This window comes from Nipponia nippon, unplaced genomic scaffold (genome assembly GCF_047370975.1).
Source record: "Nipponia nippon isolate SJK-2023a ecotype South Korea unplaced genomic scaffold, ASM4737097v1 scaffold_9, whole genome shotgun sequence".
NCBI lineage: Eukaryota > Metazoa > Chordata > Aves > Pelecaniformes > Threskiornithidae > Nipponia > Nipponia nippon.
In genome coordinates this window covers 20,768,313-20,796,145 of record NW_028262413.1, presented here as the reverse complement: position 1 = coordinate 20,796,145, position 27,833 = coordinate 20,768,313, and the positions used below count along the sequence as shown (strand labels likewise).

The window sequence follows — 27,833 nt, the reverse complement described above, 5'->3', positions numbered from 1 at the left end:
CCAAGTTTTTTTAAAAATAATTTTAAGTACATAGTTTTGTAACAAAGTTCTGTGTTGCCCTCTTCCATGTATGTAGATTTACAAAGCATATTGTAGTATGTGTAGAATCATGTTCACTAGACAGTGAGATGTGGGCAGTCATTACTAGGTCTCGATTTTTACTACAGTATGTGTAGATTTTTATATGTACAATTACGAGTTGTGGTTAAAAAAAATGTCCAGAACATAGAGCTAGTCAGATATTGTAAATCGGTATGTGTCCAGGTCCTTCCAGGGACTAAATTTTGCATGTGCTGCCAGCATTTTTTTCATCTTGGCCTGATTTTGTTGGCAGCTGTGACTAATGTGGTAACTTCCTTTAATGGTGCTGTTCTTTCCAGGCTAGGATAAAACTTGTTTGGCTTTCCTTTTACACTTTGAATATCTGAATGAACTTAATGTGTTTTTTCCAGTTTCTGTTTGTGTAACATGTTAAGTGTTGCTGTTCCTATCTATTAAATAGAGCTGGATTTGAGGCACAGTTCTCCCCTGAATGGCTGAAGTGACTTGGTAATACACTGTTGCAACCATTGTGTTAATGGCCTCAAGTTTCTGCTCTCAGCTGTTCTGAAAATCCAAAAAGAATAGCTAATCTCAGACAGAAAGGATGCTAAAAGTAAAATTGACATGTAGAATTTAGATCCTCTGTAACTTTCTGAAATATTCTCAAATGTAAGTCGGGTATCTTCCTCACTTAGGTTTGTAAACTTGTAAAATCCTGTATTAGTAATTGAAATAAGTCTTTTTGTATTTTCAAAGCAGTGCTTGCCAGGTATGTTTTGACAATGGCTAATAGTCTGTTTCATTTGACTGTGGCTTCATACCAACAATGGCATGAAGCTGTTCGCCCTTATGATTAAAGAATCATGTTGCTTCAGGTATTCTGACACTTAGCTTTTGTGGAATTTTGCATTCCTTGCGTTCTTGCCCCCATTTCTTTAGTAAAAACTACATGTGCTTTATGAGCATTTTTCCTCCCTCCCCCGACAACATTGGATGGATGGTTGGCTATTTGGCAGTTTGTCATCTTCTATTGTCTCCTTTCCTTTCTCTGTCCTGATCCTTACGTTACTAGACACTTGAATATTTTTTTCTGTTGTGTTTTTCTTAAAAAGAAACCCCTCCAAGACAAACTCTTCTTCCCCCTGAACCACCTCCCCACCTATTTTCTCTAATCTCTTTAATAAAATTATCCCTTGTAACAGTGGATGGACTGTCTAGTTCCTCCTTTTGATTAGACCTGAGAAGCTGTATATATGCTTTAATGGTTGCTGTCACTGTGGTGTTAATGATAAAGAGGGTAAGGTCTGTTCAGTTCCTGATTTCTACAAGCTCTCTACTGTGACGACACCTATCTTAAGTGAATAGATCTCTTCATTCAAATGGTTCTAATCCTAGTTGTTCTAAGGAAGATTTTTGCATGTTAATGATTTCCAGTACCTTGGTTTCCTTTCTTCTATTGGTGCCTGGTTTCCTGGGCTGTCTCAGAGTGAATGTAATGGTGTACTTCTACTAAAAATGTTTTGGTTGTATCCATCATAGTTGACATACTAACACAGTTTTGCTAGGAGGACAAAATAGTAAATGTATAATGAAAGAAAGTAAATTTAGTGCCAGTTACTGAAGTAGAAAAGCATATCGCTTATTTTTGCTAGCAAATTTCTTTTGTATATCAAATTTCATGACATAAAGGAAGGTACCAGCCCCAGTGTTTGATGCATTGCAACCTCTCTTACACGCAAAATCATTACTACCTTGTAGACTGATGAAAAATAACAGTGAAATCTCTCAGTCCAAGTTAGTGCGGTGTGTTATTCATCAGCATTAGTTTGATGTTTTGCTATCCTATTCAATAGGAGTAATCATCTTTGCATATCGAGAGCAGTTTTTGTTTTCAAAACTGTGTGTATTTTTCCCCGTCTGCAAGAACGGATAATTAGTCAGCCGTTTAGCTTTCCTTGATTCTGTACTTTATGCAGTGTTTGGAACTTCTTTGGAAATTACTTCAGCAGTAATTTTGTATATATTTTTCAAAATGTTTGTTGTTTCTTTGTGAGTGGAAGCTTCTGTTTGATTCTTTAGATACTGTGAATATTTAATTTTGAAATTATATTGAAGCTTAAATGATTTAACTTTTGTGTGTGTGAAACCAAATACACGTAGGAAATAAACTTCCTTATTTTCTACGTGCAAAGTATTTCTTCTGTGTGTTGCTTGTATTTTTAATTTGACTTTAGCACCAAAGTCCTGGAATTGTAATCTCTCAGGTTTAGCTGGCATTGTGTTTTGTTGGCTCTGTTTGTTAAGTATTGCTAGTGGAAATGGAAAAATCTTATACTAAGCATGGAATCATTGTATGTAAACATTTTCACTTGATGATGCTCAATTTCTCTGAAACTGGCAAAGCCAAAACTATAGGAACTTTTCTTTATTTCTCTTATGCTTTGTTTCTTGTATTGAAAATGCCTCAGAAATGCCAGAAAGTAAAAAAAACTACTGCTGGCCTTTCTGTTTTCAGAGGCACTATAGATGAAAAACTAGTATTTGCAATAACATTGCAATTGAATGATTGCCTTGACAGAATAGCACCGATATGTTAGTCTCATGATACAGGCTGTAAGCTCTACCAAATCCATACTGGCTAAGCGCAAGTCCAGCAAAAGTGTCTCTGCACTGCTCTTTGCAGGACATCAGGTTCCAAGACGATTTATTAGTGCAAGTGTAGCATCATTTGTATGAATGAAGCCATAAAGTATCCGTGTGTAGCTGAACTACTAAATCACAAGGGAGCCCAAGACTGCAGAAATACTGAGGGGCATTCTGCAAGAATCAGCTCAGCTCCATCCAGGCTTATTAATGTCTGCTTACAATGGGCTTGGCACTAAGGCCTCTGCGCTCCACTTCTCAGTTACAGATTTATCGGTATCTCTCTCCCCCGTCCTGCCCCACTCCCTAATTATTGAGAATATCACTATCTTCTTTAATAGCTGATAAATCAAGATTTAAATGTATGTCAAAAGTTTTGTTTCTAGGTGCCATGTATGATCTAATGAACAGGCCTTGCTTACTGAAGTTTCAAGGTTAATCTTGAAAAGCTGGATGTCATGTGGGCAGAGGCAGATAACGTGTCATGCAAAGATTTAGTTGAATAGGACAAAGATCTTGGGAATATTCAAAGCTTAGTGATGCAATTTGGTAAATCTTACCAGTTTTGTAGGTTAAAGTTTTACTATGCAACATCTTGGGGTTTATTTGGAAAACAAGAGTATTAGATGAACAAGCATAAAGTCAAACTAAGATTTTGCAGGCAACTACTTTGTCAAGTTATCACATTTTACATATAAGAGTAACTTTATTGCTGCTTACCTTCCTGAGGAGTTGAAAACACTGGTTTATAAACGAATTCATCAATTTTTTTCAATATCTACACTACAGCTTTTTTTCCTGTCATGATAATTTTTTTGTGTGTGATTTCTGGCTTCAAATTTGAACAATACTAATCATAAATTCTTTCAGGAAAAAGTGCAAATTTTAGGCTATAGAATTGGTATATCTGACTAGTATTGTTTAGGTTAAACAATATATTTTTCTTTTGTAGCACTGAAGAACATGGAAATCTTTTAACGTTTTTCAGAAGCCTTTCATCTTATGCTGAGTGGTATGAACATCGTAGATGCACCTTCCTACATTTCAAGGTAATGTCTATCAAGCCTTTATATATCAGTACTATATTTAGTTCTTTAAGTAGTTCATTAAGACAGAGCAATGGAGATGAAATGAGCACTCTTCAGCAGAGTATGGGAATCTTAATTTTGTATGTTGTGGAGAAGAGAATATTAGCTAAAGATTTTTGTGTTGTGCTCAAGGGGCAATGCCCCTGTTTGGTATTTGTCTTGATTTTTACCATGCTATTGCTGTGTTCATCATATGCGGGGGAAAATAAGAATATCTGTGCCTTTCTGTGGGGGAGTAAGACAGTTTTTCATTGGTATTACATTTCATTTTGAACAAAAAAAAAAAGCAACAGAAGAAATGAAAAGAAAATAACGTTTGTAGTCTTTGGCATTTAAATGTTAGTTTTGAAGGACTGCATCTGTCTCTCTTGAAAATGTGGCAGCGTGCATTTGGGTGACAGCACTTCCAGTTTTAAAATGTTTTGCTTGAATGGGAAATAAACTATTCCTTACTCTTAACTGGAACATAGTATTTGAATTTAGTTTTAAATTACCATTATTTGGCTTGTTTGCTTTGTCTTTGTACTGGTTTTAAGATAAACAACTATTCCTTGGTGTAAAAACACTGCAGTCTTAGAGACACAGAATAGCTTATATGATGATTAATGTTAGAGGAGGATGTTTAGCTGCTTAATTGTACATGATTTTTTAGTTCAGTTCTATTTAGCTCAAGTATTTACTGTCATTAAACTCATCACCATCTTTGCTTTTCAGCTGTAGTACGAAGTGGGAACTGCTTTGTTTCCTATTTTTTGAATCTTTTAGGCCTTTGAGTTCTGTGCTAGAGTAATCAATTTCTATTATCAATTAATCAACCAGATTAAAGAAAAAAAGTACTAATTTCTGATAATGTTAAAAAAGAAAAAAAATCCTGTTCTCAGCTGACTAATAAACTAATGTTGTATAATCCTGCTTGTTGTTGTATAAAGACTTCTTTAATCCCTCCATAGAGAAGGTAGAGCACCAAGGGCTTTATGGCTTTGTGGTGTGGGTTTTTTTGATTGTTTTTTTCCAACTTCACTTGATGCTCTCTGATCCCTGGATCAGCCTTGTGACAGCAGTCACTGTGGTTTCTGGGACAGTGACTCAGTGAACTGTTGTAAATATTTCTCATTTTAAAATTCAGTACAAAAATGAAAAAAATAGAGCGAGCTCTGGACATGATTTTTAAATTGTGTGTATCCTAAGCACTTCTAAAAAGTATTTGTTCAGATGTTGCATATAAACAATGAAGGTATGTATTCATTGCTAAAGGATGTGTGAAGATAAATTCACTGAAGACCTATATCACAAGTTTGTCAACTTTACAAATATTCCTTCTAAAGGTATTTTTCTTTCCATGGAGGAAGATGCTTTTGAGAAAGGCAAACCAATTTGGGAGAATATTTATCAAATATGATTGACTGTGGACTTATGAAGAGTCTTTTAGGCTTTCTTATTTTTGCTAGCATTAGTAATGATTTCAATGAGAAACAGAAGACTTTCAGGTGAGAGAATTAATAAGGGGTTCAAAGATCAAATCTGACAATTCAAATAACCAGATTGCTAAGGAGAATATGTATTTGTAACTTAAAATTTTGTAGCAATTTGTGTGAAAGCGACTAGAAGTATGCTTTTAACATTTGCATAAAAACAAGTGAAGAGTCTTATCCTGTTAATATTCACACTTGGACAACATTAAAAAATGAGTCTGTAATCTTTGTATTTTTTTTTCCTACCTGCTTGCTAGGCTTCAAGTATACAGGCAGGTAACTGTGCAGAGTATTGGAGAGAAGACTATTTGGGGTTGGGTTCTGGGTTTATAGCTTTTCTATTATTTTGTTATTTAAAAGAAAATTACCCAGGCTGTTAAGTAGAAATAGATAGTGCTTCTAATAGTTTTCTCATGGTGTAGTGTAAAAACAGGAAAGTGTCCTGATTTCAGCTGGTATAGAGTTAATTTTCTTCCTAGTAGCTCATATAGCGCTGTGTTTTGGATTTAGTATGAGAATAATGTTGATAACACACTGGTGTTTTAGTTGTTGCTAAGCAGCGCTTACACTGGTCAAGGACTTTCCAGCTTCCCATGCTCTGCCAGGTGCACAAGAAGCTGGGAGGGAGCACAGCCAGGACAGCTGACCCAGACTGGCCAAAGGGCTATTCCATACCGTACAACATCGTGCCTGGCATATAAACTGGGGGGAGTTGGCCAGGGGGCAGTGATTGCTGCTTGGGGACTGGCTGGTCATTGGTCAGCAGGTGGTGAGCAATTGCATTGTACATCACTTGTTTTGTATATTCTTTTATTGTTATTTTTTTCTTCCTCTGCTGTCCTATTAAACTGTCTTTATCTTAATCTACAGGATTTACTTTTTTTTCCGATTCCCTCCCCCATCCCGCTGGGAGGGGAGGGTGGGCAAATGGCTGTGTGGTGCTTAGTTGATGGCTGGGTTAAAACAGGACACACAAGTCAAAAGTAACTTTGTTAAAGTAATAATTGTCACCCACAGCCAAGCTGTGGCTGCCTGACCCCTAACCCAAATTCAAAACACAACAGTGATTGCATTTGTTTTACAAGATTAGGTAGATTATTTTTTATTTTCTGTTAGTTTTGGTACCTGAGAAGAAAGGAATAATGTAGAAGTGATGGAATACTTCAAATAATAATGAATGTTTGAGATGAATGACAATTGCAAGTTTCATGTAAAGTGGGATAGCACTGTATTTCTAAAAAGTTAACCGTCACAAATGGCAGTTTTGTAGTGATAGTTTTCCCAGTTAACAAGAGTAGTGGTGGAATGGATAACTTGGGTTAAGGAAAAAAGCAGTTTAAAATATACATAGATTTCACTGTAAGCAGGCTTTCCTAGAAAGCAGGGGCAGGTTTAGGTTGATGCGAGTAGACCAATGTTCAGTTGTAAGCATTTTGTGGTCTGCATTATATACTTCCTGACACTGTGCTTTAGCAGTTGTGGTTTTTTACTGAAATAGGTTAGTCTACAACTTGCATGCTACAGACGGACAGACACACTCACTCACACGCTCACTCTCAAGAGTTGAGCATACCATTACTACCCTCTGCTGCTGCTCCTTTGTTCTACTGAAAAAATCTACAAGGTAGTGCTTTAAATAGATTTTGAAGGGGTGAGTGAAGTGCCCCACAAAGTCTTTCGTATGGCATTACTTGTATGGCAGGTCTTACTGTATTGCCACGATAAATATTATGTCTGCAAAATGGACTTAGATCTGCAAATAATTTTCTGATCTAGACACACCATTAGTCTAGTATGAGGCTGAACAACTGAAGCACGTTGGCATTGCTGGAAGAGTAGATTGAAGCTGATATTGATAAACAAGAAAAAAATTCAAGTTTTATTGGAAATACAGAACAGAAATGAGTGATAGGAAAAAAATAGAATGGTGTACATTCAGCTTTATGTTAGTACTGGTCACACAAATAGAAGGTAAAAAATCCTGCATACTGAAGCCCTTCTCACTTAATGCTTTGATGAATTAACTTCCTATGAATGGGGAAAGTAAATTCAAACATCAGATAATTTATTGCCTGCAAGAGGCATTCAGAAGGTATCAGTTGTCTGCTTTGGTTTGCTCACAAAATTAGTGTTACTGTTGATATTTTTAGTACTTTTTCAAAAATATATACAACATTTTTAATGTAAAACTAATAATGTGTAGTGGTTAAGTCTTAGAATGTTTACATGTATGTATATATTACATACATGTGCATATATTTGTGTATACACATACAATTTTCATAGGAAGAGTTTTGGTGATATTTACTGATCCTATTAATACTGCAAAGAGCTTTATTCAGTAATAATGATTTGTGATGAGAATAAGATCAGAGGTTACTGCTTATGTAACATTAATACGCTTACACTTCTAGCTGTGTTTTCTCTGTCTTAGGCATTTATCAAAGGAGGGATGAGAGAATTGGTGGCTTTTATTTTTTCCTAGTGTAAGTTTGGCTTGAAGTTGGAATGTATTTTTACATGCTTTGGGGTTATTTTTTACCTTTTGCTAAAAACCTGGAAACATCAAAGCTTTATGACTTACATGGGAAAATGAAAACCAAGTACTATTCTCACTGTCAGACTTGGGTTTGTTCCCAGTAGTATTAAGACAACGGAATTTCTTTCTTGTTATACCAAATAACTTAAAATGGAAAATATTGGTGATTGCTATGTCTTTCGTGGGTAATGGGTTGAGGGCAAAAATATTTTTGTCCTACATTTCATAATTGCATCCTCTTTCCAGAAAGATGAGCTTGACATAGTTGATGCTTGACATAGTCACTTGAAAAGTGACTGAAAGTCACTTACGTCTTAACACTCTTAGTGGCAGAGCATTAGTATGTTCAGAATCAAGTGTGCACTTAATTCCCCATAGCACAAACACTAACAATTCAAGGCTTAGCTAAGTAAGATAAACAAAGCTAGTAGAAAATATCTTGTAAAATCAGTATTCTAGATGTAGTGATACATCATCATGCATTTGATGCTTAACTATTTCTACAAATTAGGAATCTATACTAGCTCCAAAATTAGTACGAAGTTGATCTGATAATAGTAACTATCACACTTTTTGAAGAGTTTACACCTGCAGCAGGTATATGAGGGGAGAAACTGAAAATGAAATGTCAGAAATGTATAGTTGTGTAATTAAAAATTAAAATTAATTGAAATAAAAACCATTGTGTCCTGTATCAATTATGTCTAGTTTTAGGTGAACTGACTGTTGAGCCCTGCACACATCAGTTTGTGCTTTTAATACACTGCATGGGTTAAAGTAGTTGAGTGAAATGATGCTAGTTTAATTTGCTTGAACTTAACACTATTTTTAGATTAAATATAGAATCAACTTTTCTTTTTAATTTAAAGATCTGATTTGATTTTTCCCTAATGAGTGAAAATATTGTTGTACAAGGGTACTTCTGTTTCTTTGCACTGACATCCAGCTCAAATCTTAAAAACACTAATTCAGCTTTGCATATTGTCATGTTTCCTTGTCAAGAAAAAGCAGTGGAACAAGGCTTGGTCTACATCATCTGTTAATAAAAAAAAAAGATACTTGGAGTCATACTATGCTGTACTTTGACCATTGTATTAAAATGGGAAGTTGGTGTTGCAAAAATGGCTCTTGTGAGTACAGCTGAGGAAAATGTATATATTTCAATTAAAAATACCTTGTGTAAAAATAAAATACATATATATACACACACTGTTAGGTTATTTTGAAAGCAAAATAGTAGAAGGAGATTTAACACATCTTTGAAAAGTTCCACTTGCTACGTTGCTTGGTACACTAAGCCTAAATAGGAATCATTCTCACTTTCCATAAACCAAGTTTTTAAGCTTTAATGAAGTTAAGCTTTGAGAAGTTCTGTTTCTAAACATAACTTTCTTTTGTATGTAACTTCATCCAATACGCTTTTGAAGGTCAACTGAAAAAGTTTCACTTCAGATTAAAAAGTGGGATTGGGATTAAGATGTATTTTTCCTCTATAGCTTGCTCAAAGAATGCTTTGCGTTTATTTGAAAGTAAAATGTAGTCATTGTTCTGGGTACTGGTAAAGAATGTGAACAAGCAGTTACAGGTGTGACTTTACCTACATGTAAAGAATATGTAGTGAAATAAAAGTTGAGAAGATATGTATGTACATACATGTATTTTTACACTTTCATTGACAGAAAAGTTTCTGAAAGCATGGGTGACATTGTAACTACTAAATAAAGTGGCTGTTTTGAAATAGCTATTTCAGGGGAGAACCACATTTCAACATAGTAAAAGGTTCTGGGTATGCAGGGAAAACGACATTAGTAAGAGAGAGGATATAAATGTGTAAACAGAGGAAATAGAATGATCTTCTGTTACCATGTTTAAGTTTTGGCATGTATAATTACGTAAGTAGTGGCTAGTAGTATGTTCCTACAGGCAGTGTTCTCAAGCAGGAAAAAGCATTAACATGCTTTGCCAAGAGGATCGGATTGCCTTCCATCCTTATCTCATCCATATGTGTGCGGATGTAACGTGTGTTATTAGATTTGCAGAATGTGTCATCGGTGATTGTAGTAATATTGTTGTACTGCAAAACAAAACAATTTTTTTATAAATAAATACGCACACATATATACACACACACCCATATATGTTGAAGAATTTTCAAACTTTCATTTTATTCCTCTTACCCTCCCATTTTATTGTCATTGGAATTTATTTATGTATACTATAAATATGTAGGAATCAAGTCTCTTCAAACCAATCAATCAGCTGGTAAGCAGTTCGAGGTTGTTATTGATGTTTGAAATGTATTGTTGATAAAAGATTGTTGCTTATTTTTACCATTTCTATCCTTGATATACAGAAACTAATGAGAAATTCTTGCACAGTAATTAGCTAACAAACAACTTTTGAACACCGAATGGTTGTGGCCATACAGATTAGAGGTAAATTGTTTTATTCGGTGGAGCATTAGGCAACTGTAGCACAGCTGCAGTGTGAACTGTTTTAAAAGACAGTGGGTTTGGTTTGAAGTATGTTACTAATGAGGCTCTTTGTAATAGAATGTTAAGGAAATACTTCAAAAATACCTGAAGGTGAAGAATACGCAGACTTTCCGGTAAGTTAAGGGGAACAGATTCCAGTGCATTATGTCCTAAGTAGAGGTAGGCCAAATTTGTCAGCTTCTAATAGAAAGAAAGAAAGAGAGATTATTAATGCCGATGTTACTTACTTGAGGTTAAGTAACTTGTGCCTGTTACAAGATGACATATTTTTTTTTCTGATGACATAGAAAGCCTGTAAAGTGATCTAACATGACACATTCCTTTGCTATGAATGTTGAATTCTATTGTATCAAGAAACTTATAGAACAGGCCTATGTTTTGGAAATTTCAGTGTCAGCTTATTGGTCATAAAACTTGAGACCACTATAAAACTATATCCTTATTTTTTAGTATTTATGTGGTCCTCAGAACTGTATTTGAGCCATCAATTTTTGAATCAAGTTTTTCTTTGCATGTAAGAGAAAGGAAGTAGGTAAGATATTTCATAGAAATTTTTTTTTTGTGTAGACGACATGAGAGAGTGAGTCCACAAAGGACTATTATTCCAAAGTGCCTTAAAAACAAAAGAAAATCTGGAAAGCTTCTGCATCGTAGTTTGTTTCTTAGGTTACAAAAATACAAAAAAATTCATTTGGTGGTATACTGGATAGTCTGGTTACTAATTTTATTTACTTAGGTTACCTAAATTATGGTCTTTTACTTACCTTGAAAGCATTTGCTTTGATTCCTCTGCTCTTGATTCTATTTTGATTTGCATTAAATGTTGTCAGTTTGGGAGGGAGAACAGGAAGTTTTAGAAGTCGATTTTCAGCAAGAGAAAGTTCTTCCAATAACAGAAGCTTTGAAAAGGCTCCATCTTCTATTTCTTCTATCCTGTTTCCACTAAAATCAATTCTTCTCAAGGTAGCTTTACACAAAAGAAATGAAAATCTAAATATTGAATTTATAATGGCATGTGAAACATGTATGGTTGTATATGTTAAATGTTGCATTGTTGGCTGCACTGTCCTAATTCTGATCTACAAATGTAAATATTTTTAAAATATGGATAAAAATCCACATTTGGCTTTCCTTATCGTCTTAAATTAAAAAAATAATAATAATACGGAAAATACTTTGGATCCTTCCTCTTCTCTTAGAGACAACATGATTTCAGACATTCATAGAATTTGTCATGTTGTAGAGTGAGATAGCTGGGAGAGATGTCCCTGGAGCATTTGAAGGAAAGGTAATACCTGGTCATTTAAGACTGGCTGGTATGCAGAGTTAAATTTTATTTTTAGCAAACTGCTCTTTCTGTGATTGTGTGGGAATATTAAGATGGATACATGGGCCAAAATGGGTTTCCACAGTTCCTGTTCTAATACAAGCATTGAATTAAATAAATAATACACATAATGAAATCTAGCAAATTATAAAATATATCTTATTTTGGTAATCTTGGCATACTATTAAGGGACAACAACTTCAAATATACTATCAGGTAAATGGAAATTAAGATTTGAACATTACTTACTAATGTCAGCAAAATCGGAGACTGCTATCCTTTTTATTTTGTTAAATCGTGCATAAAGATACGCTGTTTCCTTTGGCAGTGGGGGTACAGCTTCTATGTCTATTTCCTCACAGTACACTGATCCGCTTAAACACACACAGAGCAGACAAGTAGGTAAATCTGAAAGCAAATTATTTTGAGTAGACAGTTAAGTTATTCAACTAACTTAAGCTTGAATATTCAAAATAGAATTTTCTCTAGTATCTTTTTAAGATTTCCCATTATATATATATATATATATTTTTTTTTTTTTAAGAATTCTATTCACATCAGGTTCTGGAAAGATTTAATATTCTGAACTTTTTTGAGTTTTGTATTCTTTTTCTTGTGCATAATTTCCCTGTGTATATTCTCTGTTCTTACCTGAGCATGTCTTGAAATGCTATTAACTGATCTTAATTCAGTTTCACTCTTTAATTGGCTTAGAGTATTGTGAATATGACAACTGCAACTCTGTGGCCATGTTAAATATCATCTTTAGAACCATTCTTTTGAAAAGAGAAATCTATGCAGGAGAAACATCTGGCAGTGCATACATTTGATACTGTAATTGCATTGGAGCATTTCTGGCAGGGTCACGTATACTCTGTGTTACTCCTAGCTACTGTTTTGTCTAATTCTTTTTATAAAAACTCCAGAAATGGTGATTATATAATTACTTTAGACAATCTGTTCCTGTTTTTTTTACTGAGGTTTTTTATGGCTGTTATTTTAAGTAGTGGAACTCTGTATCTTTTTTTAATGCAGTTTAAGCCCATTATGGCTTGTCCTGTTCCTCATAGACATTAGTAGAGTATTAGTAATTTCTGCTTTGCATTAATCCTGTATGACAGCAATATTAAAATAGATATAATGAATGTGGCTTTCAATCCAGTTTTGTCACCACTGCTATCTGATCTATTGTGTTTTCTGTGTTGTGAGATTTTTGGTTAGTTTCCAAATTGGTCGGTCTGTAGTACAGAGAGTAGTGTCATACTGCTAGGTAGTTTGTTATCACTATGTAGCAAAAGAGGATCTTCTCCAACCAGTAAAGAGTTACAGAAGTAGTTGGTCAACACTGGGAAGCAAACCCAGTAGGTATAATAGAGTAATTCTTTATTTTTCTTACAGAAGTACTGCAGAGAATGGAATTGAGATTTTGAGCTTTAGCTTTGTGAATATTACCATTTGTTAGACTTCAGAATTCTGCCCCATTTGCCTTTTTTGATTTAGCATCTTATTTGTCATATGCTAGAGTGTAGGACACGGAAAATGATTGTGAAACAATGTTGTCGCTATTTAAAAGGCAACATTTTTTATGCTTGTCTGTGACTACAAGCTCTGGTGTTTTTACAGATTTGTTCTGCCCTTGCTGGGGGCTTGTTGACAGATGCTATTTGACAATAACTAACCTTGATTAAAACTTTGGAGATTGATGCTCCAGTGGTCTTGCTGAATCATCAGTTGCTTTTGGAAGTTTGGATCACAGATACACCCAAAATGTGTGTCTTTTTTTTTTTTTTTTTTTTTTTTTATAATGCTCTGTTTGGCAGACACATTGTTCCTTTCACAGTTAGAAATCACTGTGGCTTGGTAGAAGTCTGGACAATACACCTTAAAGCCTGTAGAAAACTTAGGCTAGTGAAGAATATTCCTGATGTATTTTAACCATTGACCTCCCTCATCATTATATGTAAACTGTGAGAATAGCCAGTTCTTCAAAGAAATCTATTTAAGTAGTTTAAGCACATCATATTTCATCATTACTTGGTTAAACTGTGGAACTTACTGGGGTGTGTATTTTGGTTTTCTTGCATGTCTTGCCTAACTTATTTAACTTGGGTACATCTCTACAGCAAATATGACTAGGTTAGTCTGTAGAGATTCTTGTAAGCTGTGCTTTGTGTATCCGGAGTTTACCTGAGGATCCTTTAATTTTTTTTTTCTGCCTGCTCCATCAGAAGTTAGAAGACTTTCCACAAAGTTTTATGAAAGATATTAATAAATAAAAAGATTAATTCTATACTCCTTGTCATGCTTTATATATTAAATTTTCATATTAATATATTTTCTTTTGGAGAGCTTAAATGTTACAATATTCATATCAGTTAACTTACTTGTATCCTTTGTTGGTGGTACATTGCGTTCGCTGTCATCCCCTTGCAGTATTAGGGAAGTGTCAAGAGAAACATTTGTTCCATCCTTTGTGTTGAGAGCAAATGTTATTTTAACAAAACAAACAGCAGCAAACAAAAAACCACAGGGTATTACAAGGATCTGAAATAGCAGGTCTTTTAAAAATGAGCTTCCTACAACAAACCTCCTTATGACATTTAATTTTTAAAATACTCTTATATGCTGATGACTAATGTGATATCCCTTTTGTAGATGAGCTCTTCACTTTGAAAGGCAAGAAGGGAAGGAGGTGCTGCTAGTGTTCTTTAGAAAAGTAAGGTTCTTCAGGAAAGAACAGTAGCCACAAAATAAAAATAGAGAGAAAATACAGACTACGTCGTGGGGAAGGAATATGTAAGCAATGGGTGTCTACCCATTCAGAACCTGGAGTTCTGAAGATAGATTTTGCAAATCCTGCAAAATTTGATAGGATTCTTGTGAATGTAAGTTGTATTTTTTTTGTTTTACCCAAGTAATCACAGTAAAATAACATTTCCTTGTGTGTGTTTAAACTTATTCAGAATTCCCTGTCGAGATAGTCATTGCATCTTTTCAGTTGCAGGACAACTTGGTTTATAAACATATTCCTTTCAAGTATTGGCAGAAATTTAGCAATTAATTTCCATTAACTGTACTTAAGTCTGTTTTAACATCTGGGCTGCTAACAGAAAGGGCCTTTTGTGATGCAGGAAATAGTTTTCATTGAATACCTTAGGAATTTGAGAATTACATACTATTTCTAGAATTATAGTATACATACAGTGGGTTACACTGTGATTTGCATGTATCAAAGTTAAGGGGACTTTTAGATTGATTGTGGCAATTGTGCTTGGCTAGCATCATTCATTATCTTTTTTGATGGGGAATAGTTGTAGGACAGAGTAAGACAATAAGCTTTTTGGTCTGCGTTGCTATTGAAAACATATGGGGAAAATACTTTATCGGGTGTGGAAGGTGTTTTTCTTTAAACGTGCTTAAGGATCAGGCCCTGGCAGGAGTACGGTCCCCTGTTGAAGAGAGCTTCTTAAGCGCTGTGAGTGCTCACAAGTGGACTGGTTTGTGGTTTGGTTTGGGGTTTGTTGTTGGTTTTTTGTTGATTTTTTTTTTTTTTTTTTTAATTCTTCCACAGTCGCCCCATTCAGACATGTAGCACACATAGTTCATCTACTAGACTAATGTGAAAGTAACACTATCTGTCAAGTTACTTTTGATACTAACTTTGTTTTATTTAGTATTTAGTTGCTTGCATATATTTTACTGTGGGGAATTCTTGTATTCTGCAAAATACAACCCTCAATCTTGACATAAAGCCTGAGAAACAACTATCTTGGCCAGCCTCTGCCATTTTGACCCTTTTTTTAGCCTGTGAATCATCTATCCCTTGGCTCTTCCCTGCAACTGTCTATCTAGGCTATGGCTCTTTTTTGCCTGTTGTTTTTGTGTAAAGTTTGGGATAGGTTGATGTGTTCTAGCAAGGCTTTTATGCCCGAGTTAGAATGCTGGCAACAGGTTAGCAGTTGTAGCATGAAACTTCTGTGTAGGGTAAGAGCTTTTGCAGCGTTGGTTGTAGAGATGCTGGGGAGTGTGAGCTGAACAGTTAGACTCAAACAAGCAGCGAATCTTACAGAAGGTTTCTGCAAAAAATGTTTAGCTTGCATAGACATGTTGATTAGGCATGTGAAGACATGGTCCTTGACTGAGGTATCCATGCCAGTAGAGACTTTTGTGTAGATGGACTTACAATAGAACAACTGCACTTCTATTGCTGTAGCATGTTTGGCTCATAAGGGACATTTTTAATATGCTTGTATGAAAAACATATTTGCTGACATAGCCTATCTGTACCAGGTGTAGATTTCTAGTACAGTATCTTACTGGACGCATGATCTATGGAAGAGTATGCATGTGAGTTGTTTGCAGAATACAGTGTACAACTAACTTCTGCAAGTGGGAAATGTCAACAAAAAATAAAACTGATTATTTGCAGAATACTGTTAAATCCACAAAGATTCCTCCCCCCCACTTCCACCTCCCCAAAAAAAGTAGTATAAATAACCAATATATTGGAAGTATTTCCTGGTCAGCTATAAAAATTCCTAGCCATGGAGTATCAGTGCAGAAGATTATTTCGATTATAACCACAGAAAGTTCATTACTTGCATATGTAGGGAGTGCACTGGAGGAATATTGGCCTACTTACATACTTAAATTCCACCTGCCTCTTGCACTTTACTCCACAGACCTGAATTACCCATACAAAACCACATTAACATTCATCTTCATAGCACATAAAGGTCTATAAAGCTGATAGTTTATATTCAATGGAATGAATTAGTCCAGATATGAGACAGTGTCTAATTGGATTGTTCTGTTCTGTTGTGGAAATTAAGATTTCATGTTTTTAAGCTTCTAACATTTTTATTCAAGACTAGGGTGGCTGTGGTTTCAAATAATAATCATTGCCATAAATTTTGCTTGGCTGACCTTTTCCTTAGCAGTAGACTAAGGTTCACTTCATTTTGTTGATCACTGACGCAAATAATTTCTTCTAATGTTTTCACTAAAAATCTTTTTTCTAGCTGTGCGTTCAAGCACACAGTAAGGAGTTAAATTTGTCATGCAAGATACATTTCTGACTGGGCACGTTTGAGGAAATTGTTGGCATGTATTTCAGTTACAGTTAACACTTGAAATATTCTGGGAGCTAGAATTTGTGCAGTAAATGAATAGAAGATTTGTTTGCACACCCCATGATTTAAATTGGGAACACTGGAACTTGTATAGATGTATTTGTTGCACATAAGGAACTAATTTATTATTTTGCAATGAAAACATGTAATTGGAGAACTGACCTGATGGAAATAATGACCAACTGCATTCCTAGAATTATCCTAAGCAGAACTGTTGGCCTTCAGAAGACCTCTAGTTTATAGCACTGCTAGTATGGACTTTCATTAGTCTGTGGCACATCTGTTGGCACCATTTCCTTGTAGGTATACTCCTTAATGTTCTTTTTACTGGAACAGTAGTGTATTCTTATTAGAATGACTTTAGTAATGAATGTCATCTGATGCTGTGCCTAACTAGTTAAAGTTAACGTTTTTAGTATTTTTTTTTTAAAGCTTACTCAGTTGTGAGTGGATAGCCACCTATTAGTTACGAGTCATTTAAATGGTCTCTTTTTCGTAGTTTTATGAAATATGTTACTTCATCACTGTGGCAGATGTCAGATTTAAAAATACCTTAGACATTTTTTAATATAAATATGTAGCTGCTGCTTTTAGTCTAACAGTGGAAAGCTAGAATTTAAGTAGAATTGGGAAAATACTAAAAAGGTATACAGAAGTGATTTTTCTATATATGTGCTGCAATTTTTTACTTATACTAATTATCTTTTGTTGTTGTCTTTTTTTCTTGTTTATCAGACTAAGTTATTGTAACAAGTATAGTTAATGAAAGCCTCCTTGAACTTATTAATGCTTGGTTGTTACCACTTTGTTTGGATATGTGGTATTTTCCTTGGCAACTAGTCTTAGGGCAGTCATTGTTTGTTTTTTCTTCCCTCTGCCTGATCAATGTTGTATCTCATTCTCTTGATGTGTATTGTTTAGGTCCTGTCAGAGGCAGTCTGAACAGAGGTATGAGGTTTTTAACTGTCCTTATCGGCTGAGGCTGTTGCACTTCATTTAACACTTCTGGTTTTGTGTCTTTTGCTGAAGTGTTTAAATTAAAAGGGGTGTGTGTGGAGCACATAGCAAAAAAAGTTCAGAATTGACCGTTTGGGGGTGCTGGTGAGTGCCATGAGGTATAGTCTTTATTGCTACCTTTAAGATTCTCAAAGTGTTAATAATGTAGGTGACTACCACAGGACTGGATGTTCCATAGTAGTTCAGGACTGCTAAACTGTTGAGTTGCAAAAAAACCCAAACAACCCACCCCTGAAAAACCAAGGCAAAAAACTTGATAGTTTGGTAAGTCAAAAGAGAAATTGTGGTTTATGCTGGCAGGTTATGTCCAATAAAAAGTACTGTTTCAAGTATTACTTTGATATTAAAAAAAAAATCCTAAATAAAATCACCCTCCTTGTTTTTAAACAAACTTTCTGTGTTAATACAATGTTACTCAGACTGTTGAGCTAGTATGCTAGTATATCCCATTCTTGAAACTCTTACAACAGTAGGCACACAACTATAGCAGAGTTAAAAATGATGCTTTAGTCTTATTTGTGAAAGCCTGTCTTTTGTGGGTTTCTCAAACTGTAGCCAGGATAGTATTTTTGTGGTTTTAATTTGTGGCTTTCCCTATGTCTGAAACCATTGTATGTTTTGCTATTATTATAAGACTTTTCCATAAAACTTGCATACATGCATGTAACACCTTATTCATATAATGCTTAGCAGTTAAAAATATTAAACTGATAATATAAATAAAATACCTTTCTTATATCCTTGGATTGCATTTCATAATCTTGTTGGATCAGGCTTCCCATGGTAACATCTGTATCATACTCATAAAACTGGAGTGATTCTTGCTGTATAGGTGGTGCTGAATTTGCCAAAGGTACAAACACAAACAAAAAAAAAGTAGTCTGCAAAGTCTTCATTCTTGCACGGAACAATATATCTGGCTTTCAGTTAGCTGGTGGAGATCTACTCATGTGTTGACTATGGAGAATACTTTCTTTGTGACTGGAAATGAAAATGCAATCTGTCAAAACAATATTTAAAGCCTAGAGGACTAGTTGGCAGGGGTTTCTAACGCATAAGGAACGTGGAACAACTTTTAACTCTTGATATCCTTTAATTAGACTCTAGCATTATAAAAACTATTCTTAACATGAAAAGAAACTGGGAAATAATAAACAACATTTTCCAACTAATAAGGAAAATATCTTAATTGCATTTGCTTGTTTTCCAGTGTGTTATTTTTGTTAATAGCAAGAGGATTTTTGTGAAGCATTTTATGAAACATTTGGCATGTATGTAGCTGAACTAATTAAAATGAGAGCGGTTCAAAGGCATTTTTCTCGGTTGTCAGAACAATGATTTTTCAAATCTAAATGCTCTATAACAATAATCTCTCATTGTCTTTGTCTTTACATTTGAAAGTAAACAAGAGCAGATAACTTAATACCCCCTGAATTTTTACAGGTTGTACACTTTTCAGGCAGGGGGAGGAGGTTACAAACATAATCTTTAAAGCATTTTAAATACAGACATAGCAATTTTTAAAATAAATCTTTACACATCTTTTTTTTCCTGTTTACTGTAATTGTTTTATTTAAGCTTTAGGTTAATATAGGAAAAAAGTCCACCTACCGTTTTAGCAGATTCAAAGTTCTTCTGTGACTGTCATAAAACCAGATGTTCTTATCTATATGCTTACTCTTTTATTGGTCCACTTTAGGTTAAGTTATGAATTACATCCAAATTGCTGAAATGAATACTCTTTCAAAGTTTGACAGTCTTAAAAGTGCTTTCCATGGGGTAAAAAATGCTTTGCCAGCATTCTTTCCCTAGGGTAAGGAGGTAATATCCTGGAGCAGGGGGTTGTACTTTGAGTAATGTTTGTTAAGTCTGTCTAGCTCATCCTACTTTTGTTATTACTTGTTAAAATGGTAGCCTTCTGCTTTGTGGTGATTTACTCTTTTTAATTGCTAAGGCTTTTTCTGTAAATCAAATATTAATTGTGCAAACTAGAGGTCTACCACAAGGCATGTGTTATCCATTTTGTTTAATGGTTTAGCTAAGAGACAAAGCAGCTGCTTTCTGACTGAGACAGACGTAGAGCCAAAACATACGTATACCATATTAGTCACATTTTATGAGTAATAAAATGTTTCATTACGAGTTGTATATGTTTAGAGAAGTTTCACTGAAGTACGAAATGGAAACTTTTAAGTCTGAAGAGTTCTGGAAACAAAAAATACTTTTTAGAAGTGTGTGTTGAGATTTTCAGACAAATAATTCATGTCTGAATGCTTCACTGAATGACTTGTTAGGGAATTTATTGAAAAATTGGTTTCACAGTAAATACTTGTTTTGAGTAAAGTTCTGTGTCAGTTCTATAGATAACTTAGTAAACACTGTCCAGGTGTAGAATTTTCATCTGAATTACAAGCAGCAGTTTTCTGGATTTCTAATGCATTTCTTCCTCCCCCATCCTTTTTCTTATTATGTATTTTTGGCAGTCAGTACTAATGGGAGCCAGATGACCAACTTTAAAGTTTACAAAGTAGCTTTTTTTGAGTCTTTAAAAAGTATGTAGCAATAAAATCTATTGGGAATATATTTAGATTTACATTTCTCTTTCATTTTCATTACTACCTTTTTTTAGATAGCACTGTCAACTAGAGTAATGTCAGGGGTAAACAGTGGACCTATTTGGTTCAGTTTTCTTGTAAGTGTTGTTTAGAAACCAGATGTCTGTAGTAAATCTGCAAATTGTAGAGTGGCTACAGCCATTTGCTCTTTAAACTTTTTTCCAGTTTATGGTCAGTTACCACTTTCTGAACTCATTAGACTTTTATCAAAATGTTTTTCACTTAGCTCATATGCAAATTAAACAATGTCATAGTTTGGACTTGGAGCTTGCTCTAGAATAATGATTTTGATGTAAGTATATAACTGAAATGTAAAGGGAAGAGGCTCAGTAATAATGGAAATTGGACTCTGAATCACATTTGGTTGCTGTTCTGCTGCAACAATAAGAACAACACAAATTTTGAACTGGCTAGGTTGTTAAAGTGTTTTCTGCTGCAGTACATAGGAACTTTCAGTCAGAAGTACTGTGTGTGACAGAAAGGACAGATTTGCTGAGGAAGGGACAAAAAAGTTGCAGTGTCAATATCATCTTACCATCCTTCATGTTTTCAAGCATGTTTCAGAAGTAATGACAGCAGCTCTGCTTTGTACTTACCTCTTTCCAGCTGCCCCCCCCCGCCCCTCCAACCATCCACATTAAGATTTCATCTGGCTCTGGGGCATCCAAGTGATTCCAACACTTGAATATAATCAAAGGATAAATGTTCTAAGGGGAAAGTATTAAGTATTGAAGCTGAAAGCATGATATAAAGTATTAAATATATTATATTCTTATGACAATTTATTTTGTAAGTACTGAAATCTTAGGTTTCACAGTTATGTACATGGAATACCTTGGGTATAGCTTAGTTTTTTCCTTATATATGGCCATTTTTAAAAATTAGGGAAAATTACTAGATAAATGAGGCCTTGAAAATTTAGGAAGTCTTCATACAAGGAAGCTCTTACTTGCTTTGATCTGCAAGAGGAGAAGCAGCTCTGTAATGTTAGAAGACTTTAACAGCTTCTGCAGAAAACATTGTCAAAAGTATGTGTTCATGAAGGTCACAAGATTTCAATGGTATGCTTACCACAAAAACATTGTGTAATGTGTGTACTCACTGTTCTTACCAAGCACTTATAAGAAACTCATGAACACTTACTTACAAATACATTTGAAGAGTGATATGTTAAGTAATAACTTTGGCATGGTATCATCAGGGTTTACCTTACAGTATAGTTTTAATGTCACTTTAAACTGTCAATGCCAAGTAAAATAGTAGTCCTGTCCTATATTTCGTCTGCTTGTCATCCCTCTTGCCAGGAAGAAAAAAAGTAGTTACAAATAATTTCAAATAAAAACTGTTTTTATCTGAACGTGTAACAGATGTTCATATCAGCACAAGAAAGGGGATGGCACAAGTAGCTGCAAACAAGGAAGAATAGTATTGCTTCTTTCGGCAACAGTGCTGCTTTATTTTTGTTCAAAATTACTTGAAACAACCACAATATCCAAATCATCTGAAATGAAAAGTGTGGTTCATGTGCATTGGCAAGAGGGAAGCTAATAGGAAGTATTCGCCCTGGCAAGCAGAGAATGCTTTCTAGGCATTGTTACTGCTTAGAAGTTTGATGTATAGGTACCTGTTTCTTGGACTCTAGTTACAAGGATTTATGTACTTAGAAGGTGGTTTCTTTTCTGAAAACCTAAAGAAGCTCTGTTGTTAACTAATTGAGCTCCAGTTTTTGAAGAGGTCCTTGATAATGTGTTTATGGTATGCTTTCTGATTTGTCAGGTGTGCCTTTTTTTTTTAATCCATGATATCTCATTTTCATTGGGATTGACTTTCCCCACAAGATACTTTCACCTGTAATGTTAGGCATTTTAAATGGCTATTTTACTAATTGTCTTGAAATGGAATCCTGGCTTAAATTTGAATGGTAGTAATTTCCCTACAATTTTGTAAGGATGTGAAATGTAGCTGAAGGTGTAAATGAAGCATAACACTTTTTTACTTCTAGTAGAGGGAATCCAAGTCAGTCTAACAAGGGACGCATGCTCTCTGGATTCTGCGTTCAGAAAAACTTAACTTTAGGGGAAAAGGGTTACATACAGAGTAGGTGTAAAATTTATTCCCCTTTGTGGCCTTCTATCAAGATAGACAGTGAAGAATAAAAGGCTTTTAGGAGAGAAAAAGAGAGAAGTTGGATGGATATGAGGTAGGAAAGGTATGGGAGAACAAGATGAAAATTAAGGTAACAATCCAAGCTGTACATGTTGCTGATTAAATCTTCTTCAGCATCTGGGAAGGAATCTGCTGTTTAGTAGTGTTTATACTTTTTCACTCTGAGGGTGGTGAGGCACTGGAACAGGTTGCCCAGAGAAGTTGTGGATGCCCCATCCCTGGAAGTGTTCAAGGCCAGGCTGGATGGGGCTTTGAGCAACCTGGTCTAGTGGAAGGTGTCCCTGCCTATGGCAGAGGGGTTGGAACTAGATGACCTTTAAGGTCCCTTCCAACCCAAACCATTCATTCTATGATATGTCAAGAGCAGGTAAAGCGAAAAATCAAGCTGAAAATGTCCTAGAGGAACTGAGGAAAGATTCTGTTTTGCAAGCAGATGAGTGGGTTTTGTGAATTATTTGAACTGGCTGATGTTCAGCTCAGTCTATTTATCTTGTACTTAAAGTGGCCTCATATGTTCTGCCCCGCTCAGAGCTTTAGTGTGACTAGTTCACTTCTGTTCTCACCTTTCTACTAACACTTCAAAAGGCAGATCAAAAAAGAAACCAAAATTTTCCTTAAAAACGAATTGTGTAGGTGCACACTGCAAAAGCTGCCATGAGCAATTCTTATCCCATTCTCATAGGTGATAGCATGTTAATTACCTTTTTACCATGTTGGTGTTTAGCACTTTTTACTTAATGCTTAGTACAAAAATTATAGGAGAGAGCTTTTCTGTACTTTTAGCATTGCTTTGAAAAGCTGTAATGTGTTTTACAATGGAATTGAGGGCTGGCTGCTGATAATTCTCAGTGTGAGGCACTTGTCTCATTCCTGGTAAACCCCTGCAAGGCACTGAAGAACTGATTGACCTGAAAAGAGCCAGATTATCAGAGGGGGGTAGCCTTTCCTCTCTGTAAGGTTGTTGTTTGGAAGTTATTTCTCCAGGGTGCCTGTAGGAATTACGTGGAAGCAGGGACTGGCACTGCCTATATAAAGAGTTGTGATTGTGTGATGGGAGGCAGAACACTAGGAAGAAGAGGGAGGAAGAAGAAAAATGAGAAGGGAAAAAAAAAAGCACCTTTTCTCTGGGGTGCACAGGTTAACAGGGCTTTGAGGCAGCACTAGGGAGAGTGCAGTAAGGTTGCTATCAAAATATTCCTTATGAAATAAACCAAACCTGAGATTTTTTAGAATTTTTTAAATACTCAGGTTTGATCTATATTTAGGCAAAGAAAGTGTATTTTTGCAGCTGCTTAAAGACCTTGGCTTTCATCTTGTATCATAGTCTCCGAAGGATAATATTGGCAAGTTTTGTAGTTTCTGGGGTTTATTGTTTTTAAGCGTTCTTGGAAGCAAGACGTATGGATTACTGCTTAGCTTCCTTGTGCCTGATGAACATTGGGAATCACTTATACAGAATGCTCAAAAATTAGTGTCTTCTCTTGGGTAGAAATGTGTCTGTGACAGAACGAGATGGGGACAAATTAGGAAAGCTTTTAAAGACTTCTGGGCATTTATAGACCTAGACACAATGCTGAATTTTCTTTTGTATGTGATTTTTTTGCTCCATGTGGAAGATAACACGTTCAATACTCCTTAGCATATCTTTTGTATGATATGTGATTTAAACACTTCACAATGTTGACCAGCAGCTCTGGATTGGAATAATTATAATATAAAAGGTTTTTATTGAGTCAAAGGTAGTCAATGAACCAACCTGATAACATGTACAAAATAATCTCCAAGCAGTGAAACATAGATTTACTGTTAAAGAGAACAAAGGCATGAAGTGATGTTAAAACTGAACTCAATGTTTGTCTTTTTATTTTCTTTTTTTTAACCTGAAATAAATAAATATTCTGGATTGTTCTCTACATCATTTTCTTTTTCTAAAATACAGGCCTCTTCTGCTTGACTGTTTGTATGGCCTGATTAATTTTACCTTCGAAAATTATTTTTTGTCCCTTTGATGGTACAGCTGTATGTTTTGACTGCTGCATGTATGTGTGATATGGAACTTCTCTGTGACCCCTGCATCCCCATCTGCTTTTTGTTGAGATCCTGATACAGGGGTGTAAAAATAGTTTTAAGGCAGTTTAGTGGCTGTGCTTATGCTGGGGCTGCATTCATTCTGGGAACACAAAGCCAGAGTACCCACAAGGAAGGAAGCAGTATCCTGGTTTTTTCTTGAGCAATGCACAGAAATTGGACTGAAGGCGATACTATAGAAGAGTTGTTGTGTAATATTAAGCAAAGTATATTCCAATTCAGCATCCTTGAGGAATGGAGGAGGGTTCGGAGGTAGCATTAAATGTAAAATAAATGAACATCATGTCTTGCAGAGAAAACTTAGAACATTCCGAAAGTTTCAGAATGACCAAAAAAGTACCGGACATGAAATAGTGATGCGTAAATACCACCAGTATTTTTATGAAAAGTTGCAACTATTTCCAAGGCTCAGTGAATTAGATTAAGTTTAGGTCACTGTTAGGGCCACCAGCTGCAAAATAGAGACAGCTGAAAAATGACCTAGGATTGAACATCCTTCCATATGTTTCTGATTTATAATCAGAATTTTTTAAAGCTGAAGACATTACCTTTATTCCTTGCATTTCTGGAAAAGAAACAGACTCTTTGTATCAGTTACTGTGTTATAAACAAATAAAGCACATTTTAAAAATCATGCACAATAGTAAACAGAAATCAAACTATGGTTAACAAATACAAATGGTATCTGGAGTAACAGTACTGTCTGCTATTTACCCAGACCCCCCTGTTGAACATATGTTCTCTTGAACTTTGCCTATATATCATCAGTTATATCCTGAATCAAAAGCCAACCTACCTCAATTTATTAAAATTGCTTAGAATTCCTTCCTGAACTGACATTACTTCTTTATAATGATATCATCATTTGTTGAGAGGGACACTAGAGTCAGGGCTCCAAGACTCATTGGCCTTAGGTATTTTACTTCTATGTTCCTATTATCTATTCCTTATGTTATTCATAGCATCTACTTTACTCTTTGTATTTATCTTTTTTCCTTGTGTTGTGCTTTATAATAGGGGAAGGTTGATTATTTTTTTTTCTCTGTAGATGATGGATTTATGCAATGAATTATGAGATTAAGGTGGTATTTGTTTTCCTTTTAAATTAGGTTGTTAGAAATGTAAATTTTGGATGAAATAGTTTAAAACATCATATAATAAATGTGGATGTTTGTGGAGTCCCATAACTTCCCATAGTGTATACACAATTTGGTTTATAGCTCAAAAGTTCGTACTTTTGCAGTAGCATTGTAAAATGATGGCAAAATCTCTTTTTACTGTATAATTTTTTTGTTAAAAAGATAGTATATTCTACTTTCATGTTTTTGAGATAGGAAATTCCTATGTTTATTGTTTGCAATGATCAAGTTGGGAACCAAAGGAGGAAATTGATTCGTATTGTACCAGTGGAATGTGAATATGTTAAAAGAAGTCAGAAAACTTGAAACGTAAGCCATCTGTTTTCTATAAAGGCGTTTCTTTCCTAATCTATGTAACTTTTATTATCAGAATAGTGAAGTAAATGTCTCAAAAAGTAAGCCTTATAAGTATTAAATACCAACAACAGCAGAAAATGGAAAAAGGCAAAATATATTCCCACCTTTTTGAGGCTAAAGGAAGAAATGTAGACAGTTGGATTAAACTACTATTATTTCTCTTTCTTTATTTTGATTTTTACAGTAGCCTCTTGTGGTATAGATTTTGTGAAAAAATCTGTTTGTCAGTTTTGTAGTTTTGAGAGCTTTCATTTTGTGGATTAGTCATAACTGAATGTTTTCCAGAAATCTGTGAGGCTTTCCCCTATAGGTTTACATGGGTATCAAAATGCTCTACAGTGCTGTAATCTAACCTCACTAATTATTACGCATTCTGGGTAACACTGATAATATTTAGCTTAGAGTTCAAGAAGGTTCCATCCTTGTTTTCACAGATAAGACTTGGAAAACATGTTTTTTTCAGAATAGTTTGTCCAAAGCTGAAAGTAGAACTGATATTTCATTTTTCTCAGTTGCTGTGTTTCTGGTTCTGTTTCTGTTAGTGTTTTAATTAGGACCAGGAGTGCATTTTTGAAGCAAATCTCCTGATAACCCCAATTTACTGCACCTTGATTCACATCACAGTGCTCTTCTGAAGCATGTGAACTATTCTTTTTGGATGTAACAAACTGGAAGATGTATGTATTCAGGGGGGCACCTGATGTGCTGCAGCTGATAATGGATTTTAATTAGTGGCTAGGGCTTGTCTGAAGTAAAGCTCCTCTCCCTCAAAAAACAGAGAGTGGGTTTCATGGCCTCATTGCGAGTATTTTGCTCTACTGATCCACTCTAGTGCTTCACTTTAATTTCTAATACAGACACAGTGTTGTAAACCAGATCAGGCTTTGTTTCTGTGTTTACTGACTCTGCTGTAAATAAACTCATTAAGCTGTTTGATACTTGTTAGGTTTTGTTGTTACTGATAAAATAAGTAGCATTTTAATACGTGTTTAATTCTTAGTTTATGAATCTATTTCCTGCTTTAAAAGACTATATAATATTCTGAAAATAAATACCAGAGCAAACATGCAGCAAATATTTTTTGATACCAAAATCTGTGTGGTTATGTAGTGGTATAATTTGGTTTATACAGAGCTCCACATGTACATGGCTATGCTGCTTTTGTGTACATAAAACAGTATGAGTGTCTGTCTGCTACAGAACACTGCAACATGGAGCATTGTAGGCATGCTGTTCCCAAATCTAATGAGCTAGAATATGCCTTGGCATATAACCATAGTTGGTAATGCTTAAAAAAAATGCCTAAAAAAACCCTTTAAAATTCAACTACATCAAGGCAATAAGCATTTACTAGTAGTAAGACCAATAGCAGCATGTTACTGTAGTCCAGGATAGTGAGAACATAGAACTGGCTGTGGAATTTAAAATAAAGGTTAGTGTACAATATCCTGTCTCCAGCAATGGCCATAAGCAGATGCTTTGGGAAGACTGAGAATAGGACAAGCATGTGTGATTCTTGTCTCATCCTGTCTCCAAATAATCTTCCTTTCTCCAGCTATTTTCAGCTCAGCACTTTTGTACCTACTGTGCTTTGTCTGTTTAACAGCCTATGATGGATCTCTTCCAAGAAGTACAATTACTTATCCAGTCGTCCCTTGAAACCACGTATAAAACTGCTGCTGCGTCCACTGTGTTCTCAGGCATGCAGTTTAA

General features: G+C 35.1%; 2 protein-coding genes across 6 annotated transcripts in view; one reads left to right on the top strand and one right to left on the bottom strand.

The window, feature by feature from the left end:
- CENPP (centromere protein P) overlaps positions 1-27,833 on the top strand; it is a 161,202-nt gene that overhangs the window by 11,845 nt on the left and 121,524 nt on the right. For all 5 annotated transcript variants that reach the window (XM_087744690.1, XM_087744691.1, XM_087744693.1 and 2 more), the window contains one exon: positions 3,638-3,734. In XM_087744690.1, coding sequence (XP_087600816.1) covers positions 3,638-3,734 — 97 coding nt within the window. The remainder of the gene's footprint in view (positions 1-3,637; positions 3,735-27,833) is intronic.
- OGN (osteoglycin) lies at positions 7,098-19,726 on the bottom strand. The gene is made up of 7 exons (XM_009476714.2): positions 19,367-19,726; positions 18,484-18,736; positions 13,991-14,075; positions 11,856-12,014; positions 11,044-11,246; positions 10,364-10,459; positions 7,098-9,858 (listed from the first exon to the last, which is right to left on the bottom strand). Exons 2-7 carry the CDS (start codon positions 18,649-18,651, stop codon positions 9,688-9,690), a joined length of 882 nt encoding a protein of 293 aa, XP_009474989.1. The 5' UTR covers positions 18,652-18,736; positions 19,367-19,726; the 3' UTR covers positions 7,098-9,687.